At 45.1% G+C, this 27,647-nt stretch overlaps 2 protein-coding genes across 5 annotated transcripts in view; one reads left to right on the top strand and one right to left on the bottom strand.

Annotated features, from left to right (window-relative positions):
- The window catches only part of ALK (ALK receptor tyrosine kinase), a 302,903-nt gene extending 289,421 nt beyond the window's left edge, over positions 1-13,482 (top strand). The window contains exons 25-30 of the mRNA XM_058801239.1: positions 6,029-6,126; positions 7,303-7,395; positions 9,037-9,138; positions 10,279-10,413; positions 11,402-11,492; positions 12,778-13,482. Of these exons, the coding sequence (XP_058657222.1) occupies positions 6,029-6,126; positions 7,303-7,395; positions 9,037-9,138; positions 10,279-10,413; positions 11,402-11,492; positions 12,778-13,482 (1,224 nt within the window). The remainder of the gene's footprint in view (positions 1-6,028; positions 6,127-7,302; positions 7,396-9,036; positions 9,139-10,278; positions 10,414-11,401; positions 11,493-12,777) is intronic.
- Positions 13,483-20,722: 7,240 nt separating this feature from the next.
- The window catches only part of CLIP4 (CAP-Gly domain containing linker protein family member 4), a 30,937-nt gene continuing 24,012 nt past the window's right edge, over positions 20,723-27,647 (bottom strand). For all 4 annotated transcript variants that reach the window (XM_058801396.1, XM_058801399.1, XM_058801398.1 and 1 more), the window contains 5 exons: positions 27,165-27,293; positions 24,822-24,945; positions 23,984-24,048; positions 23,233-23,305; positions 20,723-22,648 (listed from right to left, as the gene is read on the bottom strand). In XM_058801396.1, the coding sequence (XP_058657379.1) occupies positions 22,321-22,648; positions 23,233-23,305; positions 23,984-24,048; positions 24,822-24,945; positions 27,165-27,293 (719 nt within the window). In that variant the 3' untranslated portion in view covers positions 20,723-22,320. The remainder of the gene's footprint in view (positions 22,649-23,232; positions 23,306-23,983; positions 24,049-24,821; positions 24,946-27,164; positions 27,294-27,647) is intronic.

Below are 27,647 nucleotides of genomic sequence, written 5' to 3'. Positions count from 1 at the left end.
GGGGGCAGGCTGGGGGGAAATGTTGAGCCAGTAATATTAAAAATATAAATCTGTTATTTAAACTGCTGATCAGATACATTTCTGTGGATATCTGTCAATTCAAATTTGGCATAGGCAAGGAGACAATCCAGCCTGGAGCTGTCAACTTAATAGAAAATATCTTTAGTCCAGAGTTTTAAAGATTTTCCCCACTGAAATCAGCATCAATAGGAAGAGACAGTCAGCTACAAATGTGGAAGAAATAAATTATGACTTCTAGAGAGAATTCAGTATTTCAGAAGAATAAAGCTTTCTCTGAGTCCCTGGGTCAGAAAGTCACACAGATATTGCTGAAGTTTAAGGCTGGGCCCAGCTTCATATTTTGTCTCTAAGTTCGACAGAGGACAAAATGCTGCATTTTATCAGTACAAGAGAGACACAAATTTGCTCTAACAGGTATCAATAAGATTCTTCCTTGAGGCGTCTGGACACAGATCAACTTTTTTATTTTTTCCATGCAGTGTGGTTTTCAGACATATAAAATGGTCTGTGAGACTCAGAAGCACTGCAGTCTTGAATAGGTTGCAATAAAGTGGCTCCTTCCTGGATAAGGAGGCTAAACACCCAGAAAGGAAAGTGTGAAATCTGAGCAAGCAGACTTTATAAATAGAAGTTGTTTTTCTGAAGCACCTAGAGATGCTCCTGCAAATGGGCTGAACTTGATGGTAGGTGAATGGGGAAATTTATGTTCTGCAATGTGGTCCCCAGTCTCACCCAGTGCAGTGTAAAATGGCACAGACAGGATATGCTGCAGGTAAGTCCTTTGTTCAAAACTGCCAGGCCAGGCTGTGCAACAGTGGGAAGGGGCAGGTGAAACACAGTGGGGTTTGGCTGCTTAAATTAGAGAGGCCAGCTCAGTGATGGTTCAGATCTTGTGAGGAACTACCAAGAACAAGAACACTAGTCCAGCACAGCAGGAATTTTTACCCACTTGCAGTAAAATGAGCCAGCTGCTTTTGTAGATGAAACAGCCCTTAATCTTGACAGGATGAAGTCATGGGAGCCTTCTGATCTGAGGAGTTTTTTTCTGTTTGGCCCTACCTCAGTCATGAATTCTTCCTTACCACAACTTCTGCTTTTGTCAGCAATAGCTCTGTGCAACCCCTGTGATAGCCCATGGCAAAAGAGGCTGATGGTTCACTCCATTGCTTCCTTTGTATTTCTCTTTCTGCCTTCACATTCCTCTTCTTTCCTTGTTGTCTTGGTGTGACAAGACAAGTGTCTGCTTAAGGAAGGTAGGAGCCTCCCCTGAAATGGAAAATATAAACCCCCTCCTTCTGAATTACTCTAATTTTGAAATTAAAACACTGACAGAGTCAGAATACAACCTGACACCCTGTTGGTGGTCAGGGTGCTGGTAGCAAACCAACTGAAATGGTGGCTGCAGCCCTCCTGCAGTGCCAGCTGTGGTTTTGTTGGAGCAGGGATCCTGCAGAAGGGTGGAGGTTTCCTCTGAAGGTCCAGGGCTGGTGTAGATGGGCCTGGTCTTCCTCTGGGAATCCACTTGAGAAGAAAGCTGCTCCTCTGGGAATCCAGTGGGAAAAGGTGGCCTGTGGTGTTCCAAGTCACAGATTATATCCAGGTAGCAATGCTTGGCTCCTCCCCCTGGGCGGAGCATCTCCCAATGGGATGATGTAATTTTATCAGCCATACAGGGACACTCACTGGCCCACTAACAGAAGGTATGTCCTGGAGGGGGGATTGGTTGTGGAATAGATAAAGAAAACTGCCCAATTAACAGAAGATAACAGGAATAGAATACTCATCCCCATTTCCAACCTAAGACACTTGTTTTTTCTAACCTGTTTGAGGTTACCTGAGACTGACCATAGCACAAGGCCTTTTCCCATCAGCTTGAAGATTCTCCCTGGTTTCTGCATTTAACTTGTTCCCAGGAGTGAAGCAGACCTTGGATTGATACCTCTGTTTCCTGCTTTGTCCCATGTCTCCCACACTTTGGAAAAGCTGAGCTTCAAATGCAGATGGGTACTCGCAAGCTGGAACTGATCCAGAAAAGCAGTTTCCATTCCTTCTTTAACAGCTGGCTGAACGTGGGCAGCCTGTCTCTGTGCAGACACAGATCCACACTGTTTTGCTCCATTCTAATACCTTCTTTCCCCTTGCCTTGTCCTGCTTCTGCAAGCATCCCATGTGGTGTCTGCCTGGCAAGGATGACAGGGTAATTCATTATCTGGCTGCTGGGGCAGCTCCTGAGGGGCCAGTGGCACCTGTGAGTGCTGAGAAATCAGCCTCTGGTGCGTTTTTGATTGCTGGCTCACAAACTGCGAGGCAAGGAGACTATGACTGATGAGAGCTGAGATGTGTGCAGGGCACTGTGCTCTGTGAAGTATGGGATCCAGCCCTGGAAGTGGATTTACCCTCTGCATACACTCGAGGTGTGACAGTCTCTGTACATAAGGCCCTGTGGCTGAATGCTGGTGGATTTATCTTTGCACTGCTCTTAATGAACCCTGAGCAGCTTTGTTCCTCCTGTTGCTCATTCAGGGAAGACAGGCAGAAGGCAGGCGTAGCAGGCTGGATGTCTACCTTTTCAGGGCCATTAGAGGCAAGGAAAGACAAGGGACAGTGCAAAGTAAAGAGGCCTTGATGAGCTTTGCTTCCAAAAGGAATTAATTGAACACAAGCCCTATCTGACTGGGTGGGTGGAAGAGATGCACTTCTCTACTCTGCACCATATGAATTACTGCCTTTCTCCTTATTTTCTTTCCACTTTTGTTTTTTCCAGCTAATTTCTTTTACCTTGTCTTTCCCACCTACTTTTGCTTTCAGCCTAATTACAAAAAAGAGATTTACATGTTCAGTCTCTACCTTCAGCCCCCCGTTGCTCTTTGCACTCCCTTGCCAGTAACATCAAATTCATTTGCTAGTCTTGGATAGACTTAATAGAAGTGTGAAAGACATTAACTTGGCACTAATTCCAAGGCTTATGGAAAAAGAAAGCACCAGGCTGGAGAGACCACCAGTTGCCACTGGCCAGCTATAATCTGTGTGGCTTGGAACAAGACACGCGCATCATGCTGCTGTGCACTTGCACACTGAAAAGCAGGAAAGGGAACAGAGGGAATGGTGAAGGAGAAGGTGAATGAATGGAAGGGGGGACTGAAGGCATTGCAAGGGATATGAAATAGAAAGCTACAGCAACTGCAGGAAGTATCAGAACACAGGCTCCAACTTCATGAGAGATGGAGATGCTGCCAGCACTGTTGCATGTTGTTCATCTGTGTTCTTCGTATAAAAAATGAAGTTTCAGCTCAGCCAATATGTAATGATTTTTCTGGACTCTAAGCAAGAATGATCATCACTGGTACAAGACCAGTGATTCTTGTAGAATGTGTCCATTTATGCCAGTTGGGTCCTCTCCATAAGGTTCAGATTCAAAATTCCCCATGAGTCCATGGCTGACAGCCCTGAGGGCTTTCTCTGTTCCATTTCTAACAGAGTTTCACATCTATTACAGGACTACCTCTTCCCCCTCATCTGCAGAGAGGCAGGCTGGGAGATCCAGAGGCTCCTGGAATTGGAGCCTTAGCTCAGTGTGAGCATTGCAGAATTGTCCATTCTGGGAGGTTCAGTGCTGATCTTTCTCACACACAGCGCAGCAATCAAAGCCCAGCTCTGGGAGAGAAATCATACATGGATAAATGATTCCCCTCCTTTGTGCTGTGCAGCCTGTTGCACGGAGCAGTGATTACACTGAACAATACACACAATTTCATTCACCTTTGGCAAGATTCAGCCTCACCTGGGAGGTGTCACACGGGTGGTTCCAGCATGCCCACTGCCCCGAGCAGTGGAGCCCTGCATCTGGCACCATCCATTCATCTGGGGAGCAAAGGCTGTAAAGCAAATCCTTTGGTTTGTCTCAAGGCTGCCCCCTTGCAAAATGAATCCCAAACCTCCATTTTTCAAACAAATTACATGGCTAAATTGTCCTTGGCTGGGCAGTCACATCTGTTTTAGGATTGTATTTAGCCAAATAAAGGGTGGAAGCAATTTATCCAAGGAAGGAAAGGAAAGCAAAAAGAAAAAAAAAAAGGGAAAAGGAGAAAAAAGCTATACAGATCAAATCAGCTTGTGGCTTCAGCCTACAGACTGTTTGCAGTATATCCAGAGTCTGAAATCGATTGTAGAGTAAAGAATTGGGCTTTTTAGTCAGTTTTTCAGTTTTCACTTCAGGTTTCTGACCCTTGCTCGAAAGAGCAGGGAATGGGTAGATTGAGATATTAATTTCCCCTTGGTTATGCCCTGCAAGGGAAAAAGAAGATGTGCATTCTTTCTTATTGTAGCCATCTTGTGTAGCTGGTGAGTCACTTTAACTCACAGAGTAAAAGAGATTATTCCCCCTTCCCCACAAAATGGCAGGGAAAGAGCTGATTTATGTTTGCAGAAAATAGTTACTCTGTAAAGAGAAAAGTTTAAGGGGAGATGCAGTCCAGTGTTTTAAAAAAATCAGTGAAGCATATATATGCAATGAATTATACTGTGTAAACAATAAAATATAGGCAGGGGGAACAAGATCACCTTTTGGTTTATGGCCCTGCATTGAACACAACAGGTTTTGTTCACACAGAGATGCACCATTTTTCAATTATTTCATTAGTCAAGTATTGAGGCCAGTTTTTTATTTTTCCTAATATCTTCAGAGGACATTAAGTTGTTTTTTTTTTTTTTTTGTTTGGTTTTTTGGTTTTATTGTTTGGGGGGTTTTTTGGGGGTTTGTTTTTTGGGGTTTGTTTTTGGCTTTTTGGGGTTTTTTTTTCTGTTTTGTTTTGGTGGGGTTTTTTTTGGTTTTGTTGTTGTTTGGTTTTGGTTGTGGGTTATTTTTTGGTTGATTTTTGGTTTTCAGTTTTACCAGCCAATGACCACTATTTAACTAGTGGCTGCTGCAGAGCCTGGACCTATTTCCAGTCCCAGTTTGCAGTGGTTTAGTTCAGGTGGGATGGCCAGCACAGCATGGCATGCGTCTGGAGATGGGCTGGAGAGCCAGCAGTCCCTGTCACTGGAGAAGCTGTGCTCATTTGTGCACTGGTGTGAGAACCCCAGGGACAGGTGTGCCTTTTGGGGACTAGGCTGACTACTTGGTGTCCTAAGAGAGAGCCAAGGAGTGTGATAAGTTTGTTTGGTGCAATAACTAAGGCTGATAAACACTTAGCCATGAAATGGTTGTTGTGCCATGAGCAGTCACTGCCACCCGGTTGTTTCTCATCACTCAGCTGGCAGCAGCACTTTGCCCTCTCCCACAGGACTGGCCACAGGGATCACTGCATCTCACCACAGGGATCACTGCATCTCACCACAGCGATCACTGCATCTCACCACAGGAATCACTGATTCCCACCTCAGGGCAGGAGCTGTGGTTTGGCTGCAGGGGCTGAGTGTGAATCCTGCCCTTTCCACCAGAGCATCTGGCTCCTCCTGGCAAGGGCTGTGGGCTTCATCACAGGGGCAGGAACAAGGAGTTGGCAGCCTTAGCCTTCCATAGCCATTGGCTACACAAAACTGTGCCAGTGCTCTGAGGGGCAAGATAAAACCTACACAGATGTGGAGGAGGGAAAGAGCAAATGTGACTCATGCCATTATACAAAATGTCATTCCTGTGGTTCAAGGTGACTTTAGAGAGGAGCTGGCAGTAATACAGAGAAACTCAGTGAAGAACAGTTCAGGCTCCAGATCTCAAAAATCGTGCTGAAAATTCAGATGTGACCTGAGAACTGGGGGAAATTCTTACAGGGGCATCCCAATGAAGCTGGAAAGTCAGAGCCAGCTGATTCTGACTGTTCTGATTCTGTCTCTGGGATCTGTGTAACGTTGTGTCTGCACATCCTTTCATAGTTCATGGCTATGAACTCTCTCCTGTGCATTTTCCTAATCCCTTTTTCACTTGCTGGAGAGCTCCCAGCGCTGCAGCAGTGACAAATCACACCATATTTCTGCTTTTAACCCATATGTGTCCCTTGTCTTTTGGCAGAATCAGCCCTCCTCCCTCTCCATGCTGGACTTGCTGCACGTGGCCCGTGACATTGCCTGTGGGTGTCAGTACCTGGAGGAGAACCACTTCATTCACAGGTGGGTGAGCCCAGCCTGGGCGGGACTTGCACAAAGGCCAGCAGGAGCTCACAATGCCCTGCTCCATCTGTTTGTGTCCTGCTGCACTCTAGTGGCTGGATACCTTTAAACCAGGGAGACAGAATCAGAATCGTAGAAGCAATGAAGAGAGGAGCTGCTATAAATCAGGCTGGCAGAGGTTTGTAGTTTTGCCAAAGGTCCTGAGCCTTGTCCCAGGGTCTGCACTTGTGTAGCCTATTTGCCTGCTCTGCAAATGGACACAGTGTGACAAAAGTCTTTAAGTCTCTCCCTGTCATGAATTTTATTTAGTGCCTGTCTGCTCGTTTTGGAAGCTTTTTCTCCCCTTGTCAAACACCTGCACAAGCACAGCCAGAAGGGCAACATCAGGTGACCATTGCTCCTGCAAAACAGGGTGCTTGGCAAGCACCTAGAATCTGCCTGTAGAGTAGAGATGAGAGAGGTGGCAGTTTGCAGCTCCGAGAGTCACCACAAGGTGTGCCGTTGTGTTATTCAGACCTCACCACAAGGTGTGCCATTGTGTTATCCAGACCTCACCACAAGGTGTGCCATTGTGTTATTCAGATCTCACCACAAGGTGTGCCGTTGTGTTACTCAGACCTCAAGGTTTACTCCAGTCCAGCAGAGGTGGAGCTTGGAGCTTTACCTGAACGCACAGATTCAGGCCCACAGCTTCAGTATTCAGAGCAACACCTGCACACTATTCTGGCAGTGTTCTGACACCTGTCTCTGGCAGTACAACAGCGTTTTGACAACACTTGAATGAGCACAGGAGGACCAGATCAGTGGATCATTGCCCAGACGGCTGGATGTTGGGACTAGTACATTCTGAAATCAGCTCCTCTTCCTGCACTCCTTAGAGACATCAAAATAACTCCTAGGGTGAAGGGAGGCTCACAGGAGGCCCACCCTCTCAACTGGAAGATGTTATGTGAAGTTTAAAGAGAAAATGTTAAAGAACAAAACTGGTCCTGCTGTGGGGATAGATTGGAACTGGGGACATTGCAGTTATCCACAAACACTGACTTTTCTGGCTGTTTAGGTTCTCTGCAGCTCAGGAAAGTAGGTACTATATTTTGTTTTCTTTTTGACTTGAAAAACTGTCAAATGATTAAGTGGCTCTTCTCTTTCTGTTTCTTTTCTTCCCTTTCCTTTTAGGGACATTGCTGCCAGGAACTGCCTCCTTACCTGTCGGGGGCCTGGGAGAGTGGCTAAGATTGGAGACTTTGGAATGGCCCGGGACATTTACAGGTAACAGAGCCAAGCCCAGGGCACCTGCAAGTGGGAGGTCACTGAAATGGGGGAGGAGCAGTTTTGTGCAGCCTCTTGTGCTGCTCTGTGTAACCTGGTGAGGTGAGAGTGGAGAGATGCCAGCCTGGTGAATCCCAGCTGATGCCTTCCTGGTCTTTGCCTTAAACTGTCCTGGACAGTTTTTTCCTGGTCACTGAAGTCTAATGGTCATGGAAGGTTTTCCCTCCCGCTTAGATTCTGTCCTCAGTTTCCTGTTTTTACATTCTCCACACTGAATGGCATTGATGTGCCCCTTTGTTTTGTGATCCCAAATCATTCTGAGTTTAATCTCTCTCCTTGATGCTACCCCTGCACCTTTGGTTTGGTGTCATCAGTAAATTTCCTCAATTTACTGCAGCTAAAGGAGGAAGGTGCACAAGGTCAGGGAAATGTAATCACCCAAACTGGAATTCAGCCAGGACACAGGGTTAACTACCTCTGCTCTTGCAAGAAGTGCCAGAAAATCTTTAATGACCATGAGCAGTCAGGGCTGCAGTTTGATGTTTCATCTTCCACAGAGCACCTCTAGAAGTGCAGCTCCATATCCTGCTGTGCTGAGGAATTGATTTGCCCTGACTCAGAAGAAGGAATGCCTCGTGCTCAGTCACCTGCACAGTTTATTCCAGTGCCTTGCCTTCTTTTTTTTCCTCCTTGGGGATTCTCCTGTGCAATTACTAAGCCAGGTTTGGCTGTGCTCAGCTTGAGCTCTGACAGTATCACAGCCTGAGGTGCTGCAAACAGAGTGCTGCCTTCAGAAACCCAAGTGTATCAGAGCTGCTTGTGTTTTTCCCTCCACAAAGAGCCCCCATGCAGCCCCACTGTCAGATGGGGCTCTGCTGGGACAAAGCAGCATCTGTCACCCTCACACAATCAGCAAACTGACTGCCAAGATGAACACTTTGGTGCTGAGCTTTCAAAGGTGCCTTTGAAGCCTGCATGTGTTTCTTTGTCCAGGAGCACCCTTTGGATGCCCAGGCTGTGCTGTTGTGATCAGTGACAGCAGCTTGCATGAGCAGCTCCTGCAACTGCCAGCATGGCATTTGGGGCTTGCAGGTTTTATTTTAAATGACAGCAACTTCAAAGGACTGTTGTGACTCCTGTCTCAGGAACATTTTTGTATCACTGTCCCAGCTCTAGTGACCTGGCATACTCCTCAACAAGCTCCTTGCTCCTATTGAGGGGTTTGGATTTTACACACAGTGTTTTAGACTGGGTATATATGGGATAGGTTTGGTTTATTCTTGCTGGATATGCCCAGGATGATCATGTGTGAGATGAGGTGAGGAGATCTTGCTGTGGTTGAAAGGGGCAGGAGGAATTTCTGCCAGCAGCAGTTACTGTGTTAGTAATTCCCTAGGAGCATGAGGATAACTGGTTCACCAGATCAGGCCTGAAGTGATGTAGATTAAACAGCACTTCCATGGTTTGCTCTTTTCCACTACTTCTATGAGAAGAAACAGGTCGTTCCAGCACTTAGATTGTTCCACCTAAATTAGTCTCTCCTCAGGCTCATCATTTGAATATTTGTAATTACAAAAATCCCATATTGATGTCATTTTCTGAATCCTTGGCTGACTCTTTTGTTCTGTTTGTTCTTTGCAGAGCCAGCTACTATCGTAAGGGTGGGTGTGCAATGTTGCCTGTCAAATGGATGCCCCCTGAGGCTTTCATGGAAGGGATCTTCACATCAAAAACAGACACATGGTGCGCTTCCTTTCCTCCGCTGGCCGTGTTGGAACCCCTTTTGTAAACCATGAATATTTTGTAAAAAACACATGTTCTTGTTCATTTTTCACATACTAAAAAGGCAAGCTGGGTCTTTCAGAGGCAGCAGTGTTTGAGGAGACAAGGGAGCAGAGAGGTCAGGCCTGTGCAGAGGTGGGGGCTGCAGGGCAGGGAGAGCAGAGCACATGCAGGTGCTGCTCCAGCAGGAAAGCATCAGTCCCACACTGAGGAAAGCAGCAGGGGAGGCTGCAGGCACGATCCATCCTGCCAGTCAGGGAGAATGGTGTCCTGAATTGTGGGTTTTGCCTTTCTCCTGGCCTACAGCAGCCAGAGGTGGGGAGGAAAATCGGGAGAGCAGGAGGCAAGAGCTCAGGGGGTGTGTGGAGGGGGAAGGGGCTGGTGGCCAGGACACAGCTCCTGAGCAGGCCCCAGCAGAGGGTGAGATCCACACTCATTGTACAGCTGAGCTCTGCCTGTCTCAGCACCAAGCAGAGGAGTTCCCCATAGCTGCACATCTCTCTACAGCTTTAATGTGAATTAAATCAGGTGAATGCTTTGGAGGGGCACTGTCTCAGCCACTGTCCCCAGGGCTTTGCAGGCCCCAGCACCCAGGCCAGGGCTGTGTGTGTTGGGGAGGGCTTTCATTGTTCTCTGAGTGACAGGTGGGACCTGTGGACCTCAGAGCACCAGTGGGGATTCACTAGCAGGATATTTCATGCAGGGTAGCTATTCCAGAGGAAATTTTGCCAAAACCACTGTCTGCAGCAGTGGTCAGTGTCTCAGAAAAAGATGACCTGGCTTTCACTTTTGTTACCTCCAGTTGAGCAGTGCTGAGTACAAGGGTAAAGCAACCATGTTTACCTACCTACATCATAGGCTTCACTCACCTAGCAGTCAACTACTGGTATTTGTTAAAAGTTTTAAAGTTACAGCTGTGCAGCTTATTTATGTCTGAATTCTACAGCAGGATTTCCACCAGCTGCCTGATCAAGGGTTGCAAAGAGCAATGCTGATGGTACTGAACCTAAGGGCACTGCCCACTGGTGATGGTCATTCCAGTATCCCTCACTTTGTTTTCCTTTGTTTCTCTTTGTCTCTTGTTTCTTTGTTTGTACTCAGGTCCTTTGGTGTGTTGCTGTGGGAGATATTCTCTTTGGGATACATGCCCTACCCCAGCAAAAGCAACCAGGAGGTTCTGGAGTTTGTCACCAATGGAGGAAGGATGGATCCACCTAAAAACTGCCCTGGCCCTGTGTATGAGACTATAACTTTGATATATTCATGCAACTAAGTTTCTGTTTTAGATGCTTTTTCTCTACTCAAAAGTTAATGACCTTTAAGATTGACCTAATCATGACTAATCTGCCTTATTAATCTTTAGTGCTAGTGATTTGTCTAATATTTAATTTTTCTTTTGTTTTGGAGAATAAATCAGGGCCCATTGGAGAAGTCCTGCCCACTGCTTGTTTGGTCAGAGATGACACAATATTTCTCTGTCTTAGGTTAGCTGTGACACTTCAGTGCATCAGACTGTTCACAGGCAGGGAAATCTGGGCTCCTTTATCTGTAGCCCTGCCTACCTTTAGTGTGTTTTCCAAGGGATTTCAGGTGAATGAGTAATTCTTTGAAAGACTCTGCATTTCACCCCACTGGTGGTCACACTCCAGCGGTCACCAGTGCATCAGTTGTCCAACTCCAGGGTGTCGCAGACATCTTGTCATGAAAATCCTTTCCTTAGGATTTTTTCCTTCTGAGAAGCTAAGAGGCCTCAGGAACAAAATGTAAACATTGGTTATCTGCTGCTGTGGAATGCAACAGGTGGATCTGTGATTGGCCCATGTTGGATGTTTGTAATTAATGGCCAATCACAGCCCCAGCTGGCTCGGACAGAGTCCAAGACAGCTGCCTTTGTTATGATTCTTTGGCATTCTATTCTTAGCTTAGCTAGCCTTCTAAGATGAAACCTTTTCTTCTATTCTTTTAGTATAGTTTTAATGTAATATATATAATAAAATAATAAATCAAGCCTTCTGAAATATGGAGTCAGATCTCCGTCTCTTCCCTCAACATAAGACCCCTGTGAACACTGTGACACCAGGGAAGGCAGAGAACTCTCATTTATTAGAAGCAAGAATGGTGCTGAATGTCTGTAATTCTGTCTGTGATTCCCAAGCTGCCATGAGCAGTTGGCACATCCCACAGGATCTGCCATTCACCACCATCTCCTGTTCTGCCCTTCCAGCTACCGCATCATGACCCAGTGTTGGCAGCACCAGCCTGAGGACCGGCCAAACTTTGCCATAATCTTGGAGAGGATTGAGTACTGCACTCAGGTATCCGTGTTCATTCACCTCAGATGGCAGGGGTGGAGAGGGTTCCTCTTGAGGAGCTCTCTAGACAAGCCAGGACTCGAGATGAGGAGGCAGCACTGCACTATGCAGTCAGCAGTCCAAGGAGACTGATGTCAGCCTGGGACCCCCAGGCTGGGATATTCACCTCACCAGGTGCTTGATCCTTCTTGTCTCTTGCTGCTGAAAGGCACAGGCTGACACAGGCTGACACAGTTTACAAAGAGCACACCTGTAGCCCTGCTTCTTCTTATAGAGGCACAGATTCCAGCAAGCAAAAGAGCAAAGACAGGGCAGCACCTGCGCTGCTTTAACATGCCTCATCCCAGCCACTCCATCCCAGTGTTTACCCTTAAGGCACAGGCAGCACTGAACAGCAATGGTCCCAGCTCAGAGCATCCTTTGCAGGTGGTTTCAGCAGCTGTTGGCAATTTTTTTTAATCTGACAGGGCTGGAGTAGGCAGGTGGAGAGATGGCCAGGCTAAAGGAGTGGGGATTCTTAGGCTAGGCAATGGGGAAAATCAGTAAATCTGATTTACTTATTTTTTACCACCAGTTTAGCTTCTGAGGAATAGAGCAGTTTGGAAAATGTTCTCCTGCCTGCATCAGCACAGGCTCCTTGTATGATCTCACTGTTTTTCACTTCAGTCAGTCTGCTTTCCCTTGCTATTTGGGAAGCTTGATCTGTTTTTTATGTGTGTTTGGATCCTGGGATTGGGAGACATATTTTTCTGCTATCTGTAGCTTGCCATGGCATATAGCAATAAGTAAAGGTTGCCAAGATCACTGCATTTTCTCTCAGTTTAATTTTCAAAACTGCTTAAATAGCTCAGAACCACAGCCCCTGTGGATTCAGGCTTCAAGGGGTCTGCCAGTATTGTCTTCACTCTGCATTCCCATTCCTCCCTTCTCATGTGGAGGCAATACTTACATGGTTCCAACTTTCTCAATATTATCTGAGAGTGTTATGAACTCTGAGATGATAGAGATTCCAAAAAGCATTCCCACAGGAAATTTTGCTGGACATAAAAAATGCTTTTCATTGGTTTTGTGCCTCTGCTGTTCTGTGGTGAGTTTAAGGGTTACTTTCTTTTAAAGAGTTGGATTTTAAGGATATCTTGTTGCATCTCACACCTAACTGCATTTTGTCTATCCCCTCCTCATGGAATGTGGGCTCTGGGTGGTGGGATGTGTTGAGATCGTAGCATGACAGCTGCATGATGTGTGATGGCTGCAGGCTTTGAGGAATTCCCGTTGTTCCCTTGGGCAGGATCCCGATGTCATCAACACCACCCTGCCGGTGGAATACGGCCCGTCGGCTGAGGAGGAGGAGAAGGTGGCGATGCGCCCCGACGATCCAGAAGGAATTCCTCCTCTCTTGGTCCCAACACACCAAGACAGAAAGGATGATAAGCAAACCCTGCCATCTCCACCACCCCTGGCATCAGCCGTCACTGCTGGAAAATCTCTAGGGAAAATGGGAGCCTTGGAACAGCCAGCACCGGGGAAGGTGCAGTCAGCCACGGGGGGAGGACACATCAACATGGCCTATGCCCAATCCAACCCCCCTTCCGAGCTTCACAAAAGCCGGGGCTCTAGAAACAAGCCCACCAACCTGTGGAATCCAACCTACGGCTCCTGGTTTGCGGAGAAGCAGGCCAGCAAAAACAGTTCTCTGCTGGAGAAGGAGAGGCCTGAGAGGGAGAATTTGGGACAGGAAGGAAACTGTACTGTGGGGCCCAACATTGTGACTGGCAGGCTGCCAGGCTCCTCCCTGCTCTTAGAGCCATCTTCCCTAACCGCAAGCGTTAAAGAAGTGCCTCTCTTTAGGCTCCGCCACTTCCCCTGTGGGAACGTCAACTACGGATACCAGCAGCAGGGCTTGCCCTTGGAAAGCTCCACAGCACCTTGTGCTAGCAGTTATGAGGACCCTGTCCTCAGAAACAAGAGCCACATAACCCAGCAGGGGCCCTGAGAGCCCTCGACCCTCTCTTGACTTTTCCCCCCCGTGGCCCCTGAGCCTTGCAGAGATGTCCCGTTACCCAACACACCGCGAGCAAGGCATGGGACAGCGTCACCTCCTGTTTTGTGCAAAGTTGCTCCAAAAGTGCCACCCTTGAGGCTGTAATTTCTACTAACCCGAGAGGCTTCAAACCACCGGGCCCCCAGCAGATTCAAAGAAACGAGGGGGAGGGAGGATGCAGGGAACTGTTTGTTGTTAACTGCAAGGCCCAGCTGCTGTTGCATCAACTCATCCGCATGGTTGTTGTCATACCCTTCCTGTGAGCTTTTCCCAGTTGTGCGTCCTCCGCTTCCGTGTCAAGCCGTGGCTCACTGCCATGAGTGTTTCATGTCTGGGCTTTCCCGTGCCAAACTTGTCGTTGCTGTGGAAGACCTGGAGGTCTCCTGCTGCTGGCAGGGCTTGTAGTGGGTTTGGGAAGAGCGTCATCTATCCAAACCTAAATAAAGAAATATGACGGCGCTGAATGATGATGCGATGGCACGTTCTCCGGTCTTGGTCCAGCTGCAATCCAGTCTTCAAAAGTCCTTGAATGCACAGTGTTGTGGGGGTGCTGACAGGGCAGTGGAAAAACCCTGGTCACACTGCATCACTTGAAGGGGAGGGCAGAGGAAGCAGAGGATGGGTGTAGATGCTACGAGCCATTCAGGGGGCAGGCATTGTTTGGCTGGGGTTTTCTTTGGTTTGTTTTTGTTCACCGGTGCTTAACCACCAGAACCAAGTAAAGCCCTTTAAAATTCCTTCTGTCCTACAAAAGTAGGGATGCCCTTCATCAGCAATGTGAGAGTGTCAAGTGGAATGAAGGTGAAGCTTTAAAGGACCATGGTCATGAGAGAGACTTTCACTATGCCCTGAAAAGGGACAGCCACCTGCATACCTCAAAGGTTTGAAGTAGCCTTTGACATCCACTGTATGAACAACACCATGAAGGCAGAAGACTACATCGTGCCACTGTCTGGAAGCCAGATACTGTCTGTACTGAAGGGTTTAGAGCCCTTTTTCCTTTGGCAAAATATGTGAATGATAGTGGTTTAAGGACAAACACTCCATTGACTCACTTTGTACACCCCGTGCATGAAAAATACTCCAGTTAAGTGTATTGTCAAAACATAGATGTAGGAAATAATTCATGTGTAAAGATGTGCATTAGTAACTTCAGTTTAGGATTGGGAGGAGCTGTTTTAGCATGATTGCTATCCAAAAAAGGGGTGCTTATTTCCATAGAGATGGGAGTTCTGGAGCATCAGCAAAGGAGTGGGAAGATGTTCTTCAGTCTGAGACTCTTCATTTCAGTGAAGTGACCCTGAGTCTGGCCCTGGATCCAAACATTGAGGTAAGCTTCCTGTCTTCATCAGGGAACAAAGCAGAATCCCTATACCTCCTAAACTTTGGAATGGGCAGATTGAAATTGGCTTGGGCCACCCCCTTGTACAAAACACACTGCAGGGGGAGCACTAGTGTGCTCTCCTAATCTGCCTTTCTGATGCCTCTGATACACAGAATTGAATCCTCTTTTTAGACCAAAGCCAAAAGCAGATGTGGTGACTGGTTAACAGGCTGTGCTCCTGTTGGGAAGCTTGGGTCAGGGGCTGCTCTGAATTTCATGTTCATCTGCTAGAGATCCATCCCACTGCTGCTGCATGGGTTAGGGGGGATAACAAGGGTCACACTTACAGGCTTTGTTAGGCTGAGCTAAGAGGATATTTGTCATCTCCCAGGTTATTGGGCTCTCAGCTCTTGCTGTGAAATAGCCACTGGGGAGGGATTCTGTCTAGCTCAGGATTGTGTTAGTGTCACACCAGTCTCTCTCTCTCTAGCTCAGTAAACTCAGTGGGGCAGTTTCTTGAGTCTCAGGAAAGCTGATTAATTCAGGAGGCAAGCACCATCTGAACAATTTATTACACTAGAACATTATTTACATATAATAGCAATTTTCATTTAAGTATTCCAGCTTTCTCATTTTCAGAAGAGCTGAACTCCTCATTGTTTTCTTTAGCCTTTCTTTGGAAAGGAGCACACTCTGGGTTTTTGCCGCCTTACAAAGTTACTGAGGGCAGAAGCTGACCTGTTTACTGATGAGTGTTTTCAAAAGAATGCACAAGAACAAAAAGTTGCTAAGTTAATGATCTTTGACTAGCTGAAATTATTAATTCTTGGGTCTGGGGCAGCAGCTTCGATGCTGCACAAATGCAGATAAGCTGCCAGGTTATGATGTAAAAGGTGGAATTTCTAAAGAAACTTAAGAAGCACAAGCAGCAAGAAATTATTTTAAGCCTGTAGGTGTGAAAGGCAGGCTCTCCCAGCCATGGTGAGGGTGTGATTACTGCTTTGAGCTTGTGCTGTGCACTTATTTTATCATAGAATTTCTTACAGAATGGGAGTTGTAAAAAAATGAAGGTGCTAAACACAATCCTGCTTCTTACCTATGGAATATGTCAAGAGATAATTCTGATCAGGGAAAATGGTGAATTGCTACTGAAATTCTCCAGTCTGCTGAATACAGTGCATTGAGACAAATACTGTTCAGCGCTGGCAACTGCTTTTAAGTGAGCTTCCCTCTAGTGTCTCCAGTGCAAAATGCTTTGTTGTGGGGTCTTTAATGGTTTGGAGTTTCTTGGTTTGTTGGGGTTGGAGTTTTGGGGTTTGTTTGTATTACTGTTGTTTGGTTGTTTGTTTTTTGGTTTTTTTTTAATCCCTCTCTCTTAACTCTTGGAATTCAGAAATACAGTTTGGGCTCATTTTTAATGTTAAAACCATACAATTTCTGAGCTCTCCCACAGCAAGCATTTAGTTTGGTATCTCTGTGTGCTGTCCAAGCACAGTACCCCAGGTTGCAAAAACTGTTCTATAAATATTGGTGGTAATGAAATCTCCTCACTTAGAAACAGGACCTGGAGCATTTGCCTATCCTTTTTCTTAGAAAACAAATACTACCATTAATTGCTTGGACCAAAGGGTGCTCTGTTAATGTGTTCAGGCTGCAGTTGCCATGAGCATGAACCAGAAATTTTAATTTCTGTGTCTAGGATGATTCACCTATTCAGTACTCAGAGCTGCAGGGACCAGAAGGGATTTAAGTCACCATGGGCTCACCAGACCAAAGCACTCTGTAAATCCCAAATTCCTCTATCAAACCCCTCTATGCTAGGAGAAAAACAAATTCAAGTTATTTTAACCCTCTTACCCATTTTTGTCAATAATTTGTTTTTCAAATTATAGTTTATTGACACACTGTATATTTTTAAGGAACTTGTTTTAAGACCATTAATCTTTTGTGTTGGTAGTAATAATGTTCTGATTTATGTCTTCCTCATTCTGCAGTGGAAAAGCGGGAAGCAGTATGATCTACAGGATGTAAAGCACAACTGGGAACAACCCTGTGCTTGGGGAAAAACCCTGAAAGTGGCTTATTTCCATGTGGATGTTACCTGGTTTCCTAGAGAAGATAAGTAGGTGGTTCCATGAGCTGCTGGAGGTAAACTGGGTTCGGCTGCCTGTCTCTCTGCCTTTCCAGCTGCCCCATCACCTTCCCTTTGTGCCACTGAACCTTGTTTCCCCACCACGTGCCTGGGGATGAAGCAGGGCAGGAGCGAGGGTGGTTCTGCTCCCCCGAGGTGCAGGGAGGGCGTGGGGTGGGAGAGGGGATGGCCACAGCCAGAGGAGGTGCAGGACCACGGTGGGAAGCCCCAGGGCTGCGTTAATGTGGCTCAGTCGGTCTCGGACAGCGGTGTCAGACCAGGGCTGCCCCTGCTGCCCTGCACAGGGAGCAGCCACAGCACAGGAGGGCTGGAACAGGGAATGGCAGTGCCACTCTGCATGTCTGCTCCTGGTAATCCTGGCTGCTGGGGGATGAGAACCTGGAGGTGGGAATAGCATAGAACAGCCTTCCACAGCAGCAAAGACATCGCTGTTCGTCTGTCCCAGAGTTAAACCCATCCCAGGGAAATGTCCCAGGTGTCCCCTCCTGGCTCTTTTCAGTACCAAGCTTCATTTTAGGAGTGTCTGTCTCATGTACAGCTGTTTATGCAACATTGTTTATAAAGGAAGGGCCTGTGCACTTCAGGGATACTATGAAGAAAAATACTAATATATGGTCATTGAGTATTTTGTATTGAATAGTGTATTTGTATTGTAAACAAGTGTAGTGAACCACAAGGCATGAAGACAAATAAAGTGACAGTAGCTGGATTTCTCCGTGTTGGGCTGTGCAATGATTGGGTCAATGTCCAGATGTCTCTGGACATCCATTTTTACTTGGCGAAGTTGCAGAATTATTAAGGTGATGAATACTCTAAGGAGTAGGTTTGGTGGTACCCTGAGCCACCTTTTGGGCTTGCAGCTGCTGTTCCAGACCTCTTTGCATTGCAGATGTGTCTTGGTTTGGAAAGATAGGTGCCTGCTAAGGACGGCAGGAGCCTCCCTGAAATGGAAAATGTAACCCCCCTCTCTCTGAATTCCTATAAAATTTAAATTAGGAGCTCTCAGGCAACAAATATGGGAGCAGGAATAACAGTTCTTTAATAGGGAAGAAAATAAAAGGATAAAATAAACAATGCAGTACACTAGAACAACACTGACAGAGTCAGAACCCACCCTGACACGCTGTGGGTCAGGGTGTTGGTGGCAGTCATACTGGAAATGTGGCTGCAGTCCCCCTGGAGTGTCAGGTGTGGTTCTGCTGGAGCAGAGATTCTGTAGAAAGGGTGTATTCTTCCTCTGAAAATCCACTGGAAGGAGAGGCAGCTGCTGTTCCTCTGGGGAATCCAGTGGAGATGCTGTGTGGTATTTCCAGAATCTCCAGATTATATCTGGGTAGCAATGCTTGGCTCCTCCCTCTGGGCTCACATCTCCCAATGGGATGCTGTAGTTCTTATCAGTCACGCAGTGACATCCAATGGCCTCTTATCAGCAGATGTTCCCTCCCAAGGGAGGAGTGATTGTGGAAGAGATAAGGAAGACTGCCCACTTGACAAAAGACAACTGCCATACAGACAGCAAATAGAATACATCTTGCCTTGCCATCTGGAACAAGGTGCTACACACCAAGTTTCTTACAGGGGAAGGTGCCCCTCCCTCTGTCCCAAGGAAGGCTGGCTTTTACCCACAGCAAACTGGCCAGTACAAAAACGGAACAAAGGATATGGCTGAAGACAGCATTTGGGTGTTTTCCTAAAGGTATGTATCTAAGACAGCCTTTGAGTCTGTACTGAGGGTAGATCTACATGGAAGATGTATTTTAATTCATAGTCAGTGTTGAAAATGGCACTATTGAATCTTGTGACAATTCTAGGAAGAGATAGCTTGTGCCCTGAAACACTCACTTTTATCCCATTCCATATCACTCCTATGGCCCAGGCAGCTGCATTCTCATGAAATGCTCCTTGAAATTAAGACTGACTTACTATAGATCAACTTTCTCCTTCATGTGCTCATTGTACAGGATATTGCTCTGGTTTGGTTAACAAGACTTCTCCAGTAGGCACCTCTCCCCTCCCTCCTTTTCTTCCTTGTCTTAACTCAAAAGGGAGCCCTCCTGTGCTCTTCCAGGAACAGGGCTGGTCAGTAGACAGCCACCACAGCCTGGTTTGGATCTGGCACTGGCTGGAAATCTCTGCTGTAATTCCCCTTTTTCCCAGAGTTGCCAGTCTGCAGCCAGGCAGGCAAAAAGATGCAGGTGGGTGCTCTGCTACGTGGCTTTCCTGGACAGTTTGTTTCCCCCTGGTCCTGGACAAGGCTTCTGCAAACTCTGAACTCTGGAACAGCCATGACAGAAAGGCTGGATTTGCCACCTCCCACAGGTGATAAAGAGTTAATTTGTCAGAGGAACTGTGCTGTGTCCTGCAGCTCTGCAGAGCCAGCCCTGGATCCATGTGCAGCACTCTGAAGGCACAGGCTCCCTGCCCAGAAAACCATTGCTGTCACCATCTGCAGAGCAGTCACTGAATCCAGCTCAGCTGAGCTCCTTAGAAATTAATTCTCCATCCTCAGACACCTCAAGAAAATTCTCATCCCCCTGTCACGTGCACCTGTGGTCTCTCCTTTCCAGCCAGTGTTCAAGAAAACTTGAAAGATTTAATTGCTAAGAGTATCGAAGGACATTTTCTTCACATGCTGTGGGACAAGGACTGGCCTCAGAGTCTGCACAGAGAGCACAGAATTGCTGGGGACCATCTGCTTATTCATTTATAAACTACACATAATGTTTTATTTATGTAGTTTCTCAGGACTTTGAGGATCATTTGGCTTTTTCCTAACCAGTCAGGGGCTGTGACAGTACAGTCCTCTGCACAGCACCTAATTTCAAACTTCACTGCCACTTATTTTCAGAATTTTCTTTATGACACAGTGTCTTCCTGTAAGAGTTGGAGTAAAGGATTATGGCAACTTACCTTGGATTTAGGGAAGCACAAATCCCCTCCCCTCATCACCTTGAAGGGAGCCATCAGTAATCCTTTCTGGAATGGACTGATTTATTTCTGTTTCAGACAGCATAATTTTACAGTGCTTCTTGCTTCCTGGCAGAAGATTCTGATAGCAGCTCCATGCTGATAACAGTGAGACTGCTCCTCTGAGCGACAGTGCTGGAGCCACTTAGAGCCAGAGCTTCCAGCAGAGATGTGCTGCTGGCTGGGGCTGGAATGGAAGGCAGAGCACAGCACACCAGTGCCAGATGGTGTCTGTGCCCTCTCCTGCACCCATCAGGCAGCTTCACTGAGGCCCAGACCCTCCTTCCAGTTAACTGTGTGGAGCTGCAGAGCTGTGCAAGGTGCAGCCTGGCACCCCTGCAGCAAAAACAAGCTCCCACTGAATCATCTGTGCAAGACAGAACACAGAAATGCTGTGACTCCAACAAGCTGCCCTAGCTCCCTGCCTTCCTCCCATATCTCCTCCTGGAGAACTCCAGCTACCCCTTCCACCCATTCCAGCTGGTCAGGCAGGGAAAACAGCATTCCTGGTGATGAGTGTCTCCCCACAGAAACTCCACTGCTCTCCCAGGAGCACCAGGCAGTGACAGAAAGTGCTGGGCAAAGGCTTTGCTTGGAGCTGGCAGTTCTGTGCAGAACAGCCAGGAGAGAGAAAACCTTCTGGATTACAGCTCACTGAACTCCCTGCACTTCATTTGTACAGGAGAACAGAAGTAAGAAATGTGCATTCTGTAAAGACCCCATGAAAATTCTTTTTGCTCTTCTATTTAACAGGGTTTCATTTTATTAATATCAGCAGGAAACAGATATTAGACAAAGTAAAGTTCAGTACGTCACTGAATATCTGCATCTCTAAATATAAAGCATTACTTTTTTTTTTTTACATTCAAAATTTACAGCTTCTATATTCAATTAAAATTCCCATGAGTTAGAATACAATATGCATTATTTTAAATACAGATCAGGAAAAATAACTACAGCAACATTTAAAAGAAGGTTACAGCAGCAGGATTCTGTCTAAAAATAGGATATTATGATTTAAAGTATCACTTCTTCAAGTAGGCAAGAGCAAGCAAATAATTTAAGAGTAAAATGACTGTCCAGGAACACAAACCCATCCAGTTAAGATAATGTTTACATATGCTGAGCAATTAAAATACATTCTGTGTTTAAAATATGGACAAAAAATTAGCTGTTCTAAAAGGCTGATACACAAATGATGTCACACAAAGGCCGATTACAGTGCTGTACCTAAAATTATCCTTAAGTCATCATAAGATCTCACAAAAAAATTATACTGGAAACTGTTCCAAAGCAAACAAAAAGAATCAGTGTCACAAACTAATCAAACAATGGCAACAGCTTGCTTGAAAACCCTGTATCTGTTCCATACCATTGGCAGGAATTACCTTGCTGTATTTATACAGACTTGATATTTATGATAAGGGAATTATGTATTCCACTCTGGGTTTATTTGCATTTTGCAACTGTGATACTCATTGCCTGCAGCACCCCAAACAAAAAAATAGTCTCTAAAAATGAGGGTAAGCTCTCCAGGAGAGTGCAAAGTGCATTATTTTAAAGAGTGCATCTTGTAAGTAGCTCGTTCTACAAATGCAGAACAAAAAGTGCTTGTTACTGTACAGACTGCCATGCAGCATATTTGTGCTTTTAAAAGGCTTCTTATTAATTGCTGCTCTTCACTAGGAGAGGGGAAAATCCTTATATTTATCAGCCCTTTTGTATTATGGAGAGGAGGAGGGGGAAAGAGGAAGAGAGATCTGAACAGTAAAATGCAAAAATACTCCACAACGTTTGGAAAAGAGTGGGGGGGGGGAGGTTAGCTTTTACTTTTCCTCCTTTCTTATTGCTAGCAGCTGGTATTGGAATTGACAAAGTGCCCAGGAACCAGGCTAATGTCACCCATCAACCACCTCCACTGTCAAAAGCAGGCAATGCACAAACATTTCCAGTTCATTACTACATGGAGAAAAACCCTCTGAATACTGCATGAACCACACAGGAGCTTTAGAGAACACTGCAGACACTCTGTTCTCCAACTGGAATGGTTTTCAAATGATGCAGCACCTTAAACCCAAGATGCTTTAATAACCTTCCAGGCAAGGGTCATTAAAGTAAGAGAAACTCAACAGTGGTTCTACTTCTTAACATGACTGAACACTTTTTTATCTCTCTGTTTTATATATATATATATATATATATATATATATTTATATAAAATATATATATTATATACACACACATACATATACACGTCAAACGCAAAATGCAGATTTAAAGATCCCGAAACAAGTTTGCATTCTAGGCAGGGGGGGCTTTGCAATCCTCCTTCCCCAGGCTGTGGGGCTCAGCAGATGTCATCCACGAGCCTGGCGCCGTTGATGCCGCGGTAGGTGACCCTGCTGGGCCGCACCAGCACGCCGTGGTTCAGCCTGCAGCTGAAGTAGCGCCGCTGCCCCACCGAGCCGTCGTTCTTGCCCTTGGCGCTGCGCAGCTCCAGCCCCAGCCACACCCCCGGGGCAAAGTCCGTGGGGCCGATGTACCTGATGGTGCCCATCTCGTTGGAGCTGCTCAGCAGCACCTGGGAGCCCTCGTGCAGCTTCACGGGCCCCTCGCAGGCAGCGGCGCTGCTGCCGCTGCTGCTCCAGCTGCGCCGCAGCACGGAGCTCTTGGACCTGGCCAGAAAGGAAAGGCAACAAACAAGTCCTTTTTTTGTTATAAAACATCCAAGGGGACTCTAATTCAAAAACACACCCTCAAATCCCTTTCTAGAGAAACTGGGTTGGATCTCACGTAACTAACAAACCATGAAATAACAGTAACAGGCTGCTGCACTCGTATTGGAAAAGCAATCTCCTTCACCCAGTGCTAGGATCTACAGTATTTACAGCAGGTGATGGTATTGGTAAATTAAGCCATACAAAACATTTTATTTGGGGCTTAAAACAGTTTAACTGAAACAACTTTTAACATACAACTGTCAGTCGGGATCACCAGAACAAAGTGAAGTCCTTTACCAAGAGCCTCTGAAGTTCACCCAGCTGTGTGAAAATACAAGAATTTGGAGAATATGATTGGAAAACAACTTTAATGCCAACCTGTATTCTAGGACTGTACTCCTGGATGCCCATGGAAAAACAGTGTACTACTGGTTCATTTTGAAAAAAAAAAAAGAACATGTAAAGGTCTAGATATCCTATATGCATGAAGGGGTTTTTTTGAGCAAAGCTAACAGCCACTTGAAACTCTTAACACTCACCTAACAAAGGCATTTCTTCTGTTTATCTCCTTTTGTGAAGAGGCAGAAGTGCTGCTTAGACTGCGTCTAAAACCTGAGTGGAAAGATTAACAAGCTGTGTAGGACTTCTTAAGGGAAAAAAAAAACACCTTTATGAATACATATTCTTTGTGGGTTTTTTTTATACTGCTTCCACTACATTTATACTGCTTCCACTGCACATTCTCCCCTCTAATTTGGAAATTAAATGATGAAATTTCTCACAAATATAGATGCCTATAGTATGTCTGGCTTTTCAGAAGGAACAGAAATTAAATTAAACAAACCCAAACAAGGGCAATTTGAAGGTCTTTTCACGAGAAGGTAAAGTAGAGGAAAAGAAAACCAACTACTTCAAGTACCTCACACAAGTTTTAGTTATTTCATAGGCACATCCTCCCCACTGATCCCTTCATCAATCTCAATTTATGTTAAGGAGCAGGTTCCATTTTCCTTTCCCTCTGATTAGAATGCAGTATTAGCAGTAAGGGAAGACTGCCAGCCAGCAATGGTAACTGACAATTCTTTCTGCCAGTGGAGTGTTAAGATCAATACAGTACCGCACAGTTCCTTCTGCAGGCTACATTTTTGGGGAGGGAGCAGCCACACTACTGGCTGGCATCTGGGGTCCCTGAAAATCTCTTGTGCTTTTGGAGAAATTGGCTTTGTGCAGATGGTTCAGGCTGCAGAGCAGGGCCTGCCTCACCCAAATCCCAGTGTCTCCCACTCCTACCTGGAAAAGTGTGAGCTGCTTTACTCCACGAAGTCTCTGTGAGAGAATCCAGAGAACCAGTCAGTCTGAAAAGCAGTAACACAATAAAGAGGTCATTTCAACTCAACTCTGAACAAACCCACTGGCTTCTTGTCAAATATTGATGAGGTTTTCATTCTTTCCTTCCCCATCTGCCCCCAAGAGACACCAACATTCCTGCTGCACTCAGGCTGCTGTGCAAGAAGTGCCTGGAGAAAGTCAGAGTATTTGAGTTACTTGCCTCTCACTCACTGAGACAGCAGGCATGATTCTGAGGCAAGTTCCTAAGAGTTTGCCTGAGCTGGCTTATTCAGAGAAATAAAAGCAAGAACATGTCTGGCAGAGTAACTACATACAAATACAGGAGGAAAGAGTACAGAACTCCTTGGATGCTCTTCCTGGATCCTAAGGAAGACACTACAAGCAAGTGGTGCAGGCTTTGGATCCTCTGTGCAGTTAGCTGGGATAAAAAGAGCCATTTTTAGTCATGGCCAAGGGCAACTTCCTTTTATAATTGAATTTAGCAGAACACATCAGGATTGGGTCATGAAACTAAGGTTTAATTCATGAAACTAAGGTTTAATGAACAGAGAGTATCAGAGGCCCTGGAATAAAAATACTTCAGGTAGTTCTCCAGTTTTACACTCTGCTTTCAAAAAGCTGATCTAAAACCACCAGATTTTTAATGGAGGTTATAAACTTATATTTGCAGAAGAAAACATTTGTATCTTCTGTATGTGTTCAAAAATTTGTTCCAGGTTGGAAAATGCATTAAGAAATCATTTGGCAGCCCCAACATGACAAGAGCAGCAGTGCTCACCTCTGTACACGAGATGGGGGTGCAAATATGCCATATCTGGGGAGGCAGCTGAAGTACTGCACTCCTCCCACGGAGCCATCGTTCTTCCCATGGGGCTTGTCCAGTTCAATCCCACACCAGAACCCTACATTGCAAAACAGTAAAATCAGGGCATTTGGAACAAAACAAGACAGGCTTTGCTTCTTCTAGACCACTGCCACAGTTGGCATTCACACACATCAAGGATAACAGTTTCTAGTCAGAAAATATCAAGATGCTAATAGTAAATAGGAATATTAAAAAATAGCTATCTATGCAATTATGCAAAAATTGTAACCAAATAGATCTAATTTTCTCAGCATTTTAATATGCTTTCAATAAAATTATTGACATTTTAATTAATACAAAAAAGTTAAAGCATTTGAGGAATATATACATATACATACTAAAGTAAAATAGAATGTTACTGGCCATAACTGGCTACTGGACAACAAGGAGACAGCAAAGAGCAGCACTGCTGTTTCACATTTCCCTCTTCATTCCTCTGACCACATGGTTTATGCCTCATCTGAGATCATCAACAGTAAAATTAAAGTTTTTATATTAATTCATTCTTTCCCTCTTTCTAATAAGTTATAATTAATACAAATTGCAAGGTTGGTCGTGTGATATCAAGAGAAGGGTGCAAAAATTGGAACTGGCCATCAATTAATCTCATACAGAACACTGAATAGGCAGCAAGATGTTAATGAGCTTGATCATTCATAACCTGTGATAAATGTGAGCTAATTACACAAAGGTGCTAAATTTCATACTCCATTAGTAGTCCTTATGCTATCCATCCCCAGAAGATTCAGAATTTAATTCAAGTCACTTGGTGCTAAGGCACTGGATAAAACCGTAATTCTAATTATCAGCTCAAGAAACTCAAGAATGACAGCTTATGAATTAGAAGGGCTCAGTTTATCAGTTCTCCCCTTCCCACTTTTAGAATTAAATAAAGATCTGCATTGCAGCAGGAGGAACAAACCTTGGATAAGTTCCAGAGCTTTGATACACATTAGAACTGAAATACTTAAACATGCATCTGCTACATTTTCTATAAATTACTGGGTTAGCAAATGGTGATGATTTGTCATCTTTCCATCCTCACTTCTTACAATAGCGTGTTTTCCTCCAAAAAATTATGTTCCTGATTTAAAGCAGAGAGGGAGGAGACTTCATATTGTCAAACAGCTTTTTGATTTCACAGTTGTCAGTGCATGTGGGAAACAGCCCTGTTCTCCCTGATCACTTCCTCAGCAGCAACACAAAGAGTGCTGACATTGAAGTGTCCCTCAGGGCACTGCAGTACCTGAGCAAGGCTGCCCACAGTGAAACTGGGAACGGGGCAGGGATGAAACAACACAGAGCCTGTACCACGGCCTTGCATCCTGACGGGGTTTTTTAAATGCTGATGCCACCCAGTGTCACCACAGAGCATTGCCACCAATGACACAGCCCTCACCCAGAGCAGGGGCTCACACCAACACTTACCAGTGCTTCTGCATTACAGTTGCACTTACATTACAGATAGGGCCATAGAGAAGATAAATTTGGTTACAATATTAGATTCAAAATTAATTTCCACAATGCAGAACAACTGGCTGCCTTTGACAGCACTTAGCTTCACTGCAAAGTGTATTTTAGCAAGGGGAAGGGAGAAGCTGAAAGGGAAAAGGATGAGAAAACAGTGGTAGGGGTTGAGGCTTCTTGAGGCATTTGTAATTTTATTGATCTTACAACCTAAAGGTTTGTTAGTTAAAAGTTTAATGTTCACAATTACCCTCTTAAAGATGCCAATAAGAAATGAGACTGATACATGGCATAAGAGTGCCACTACTGCAAGAGTCAAGCTGTGTCAAAAAGCCTTAATACAAAAACTAAGGAGTAAATGAATGTGAGCTCAATAAACTATATACCCCTTTGGAGACTAAAATGAGGATTTTCAGAAAGCTTTGATAAAAAGTTGGACTCTATGATCCTTGTGGGTCCCTTCCAACCCAGAATATTCTGTGATTCTGTAATACCTACAACTTTAAAATCAAAGTATCTCTCCCACGTAAATCATAATAGTGGACAAGTAAAAGTCACATTTTAAACCATTATTTTTTCCTGACATTTCCTGCATTAAAGTAAAAATATTCAATGAAACTTAAGAGGGAGAGGGGGAGAGAGAGAAAAAAAGAAAGAACTTGGAAACAAACCAATTTAAATTTAGAATTCTTTTGGAAGGAGTGAGGGAAAAGATGGGTTTCCATTCACGTGTTCATATGTAAGCTATTCCATACTGATTTGGAAACATACACAGAGCACTGCACATACCTGGTGCGAATTTTGTTGTCCCACAAAATCTAACAGTGCCTGTTCTCTGTCCCACCACCAGTACTCTGTCTCCAACCTGGATTTCTCCATCAAGAGCATTCTTCCTTGTGGTTGGGGAACTATACAGCCCTGAACAAGACAAGAAGAAGATCTGAAATTAGTGAGATCAAATATTTAAGAAAGCTTACAACAGCAACCCAACTGATTAGTGAACAGAGTGTTTATCTCTAACACAATGTACTTTCCACACATGGCAACACAAATTTTGCTTAGACAAAAACTTGCTTTGTGCAGCACAAAAACTGAACTACAGCCTTTTCTCTGCTCTGAAAAGGGACAGTGGCAAACTGTAAAAACACTTTGCATCTTGAAGACATTACAAAAATCTTTCTAAAAGTTGCCAAACTTAGGTTTATTGTTAAACTACTTCACAAGTCTCTTTCTCGAGCTATCTCAGATCCTGAAACAACACAAGCAATTCTA

The sequence above is a fragment of the Ammospiza caudacuta genome, chromosome 3 (assembly GCF_027887145.1).
Source record: "Ammospiza caudacuta isolate bAmmCau1 chromosome 3, bAmmCau1.pri, whole genome shotgun sequence".
Taxonomy (NCBI): Eukaryota; Metazoa; Chordata; class Aves; order Passeriformes; family Passerellidae; genus Ammospiza; species Ammospiza caudacuta.
Note: the sequence above shows the minus strand (reverse complement) of the source record. Positions and strands in the feature narration are given on the sequence as shown.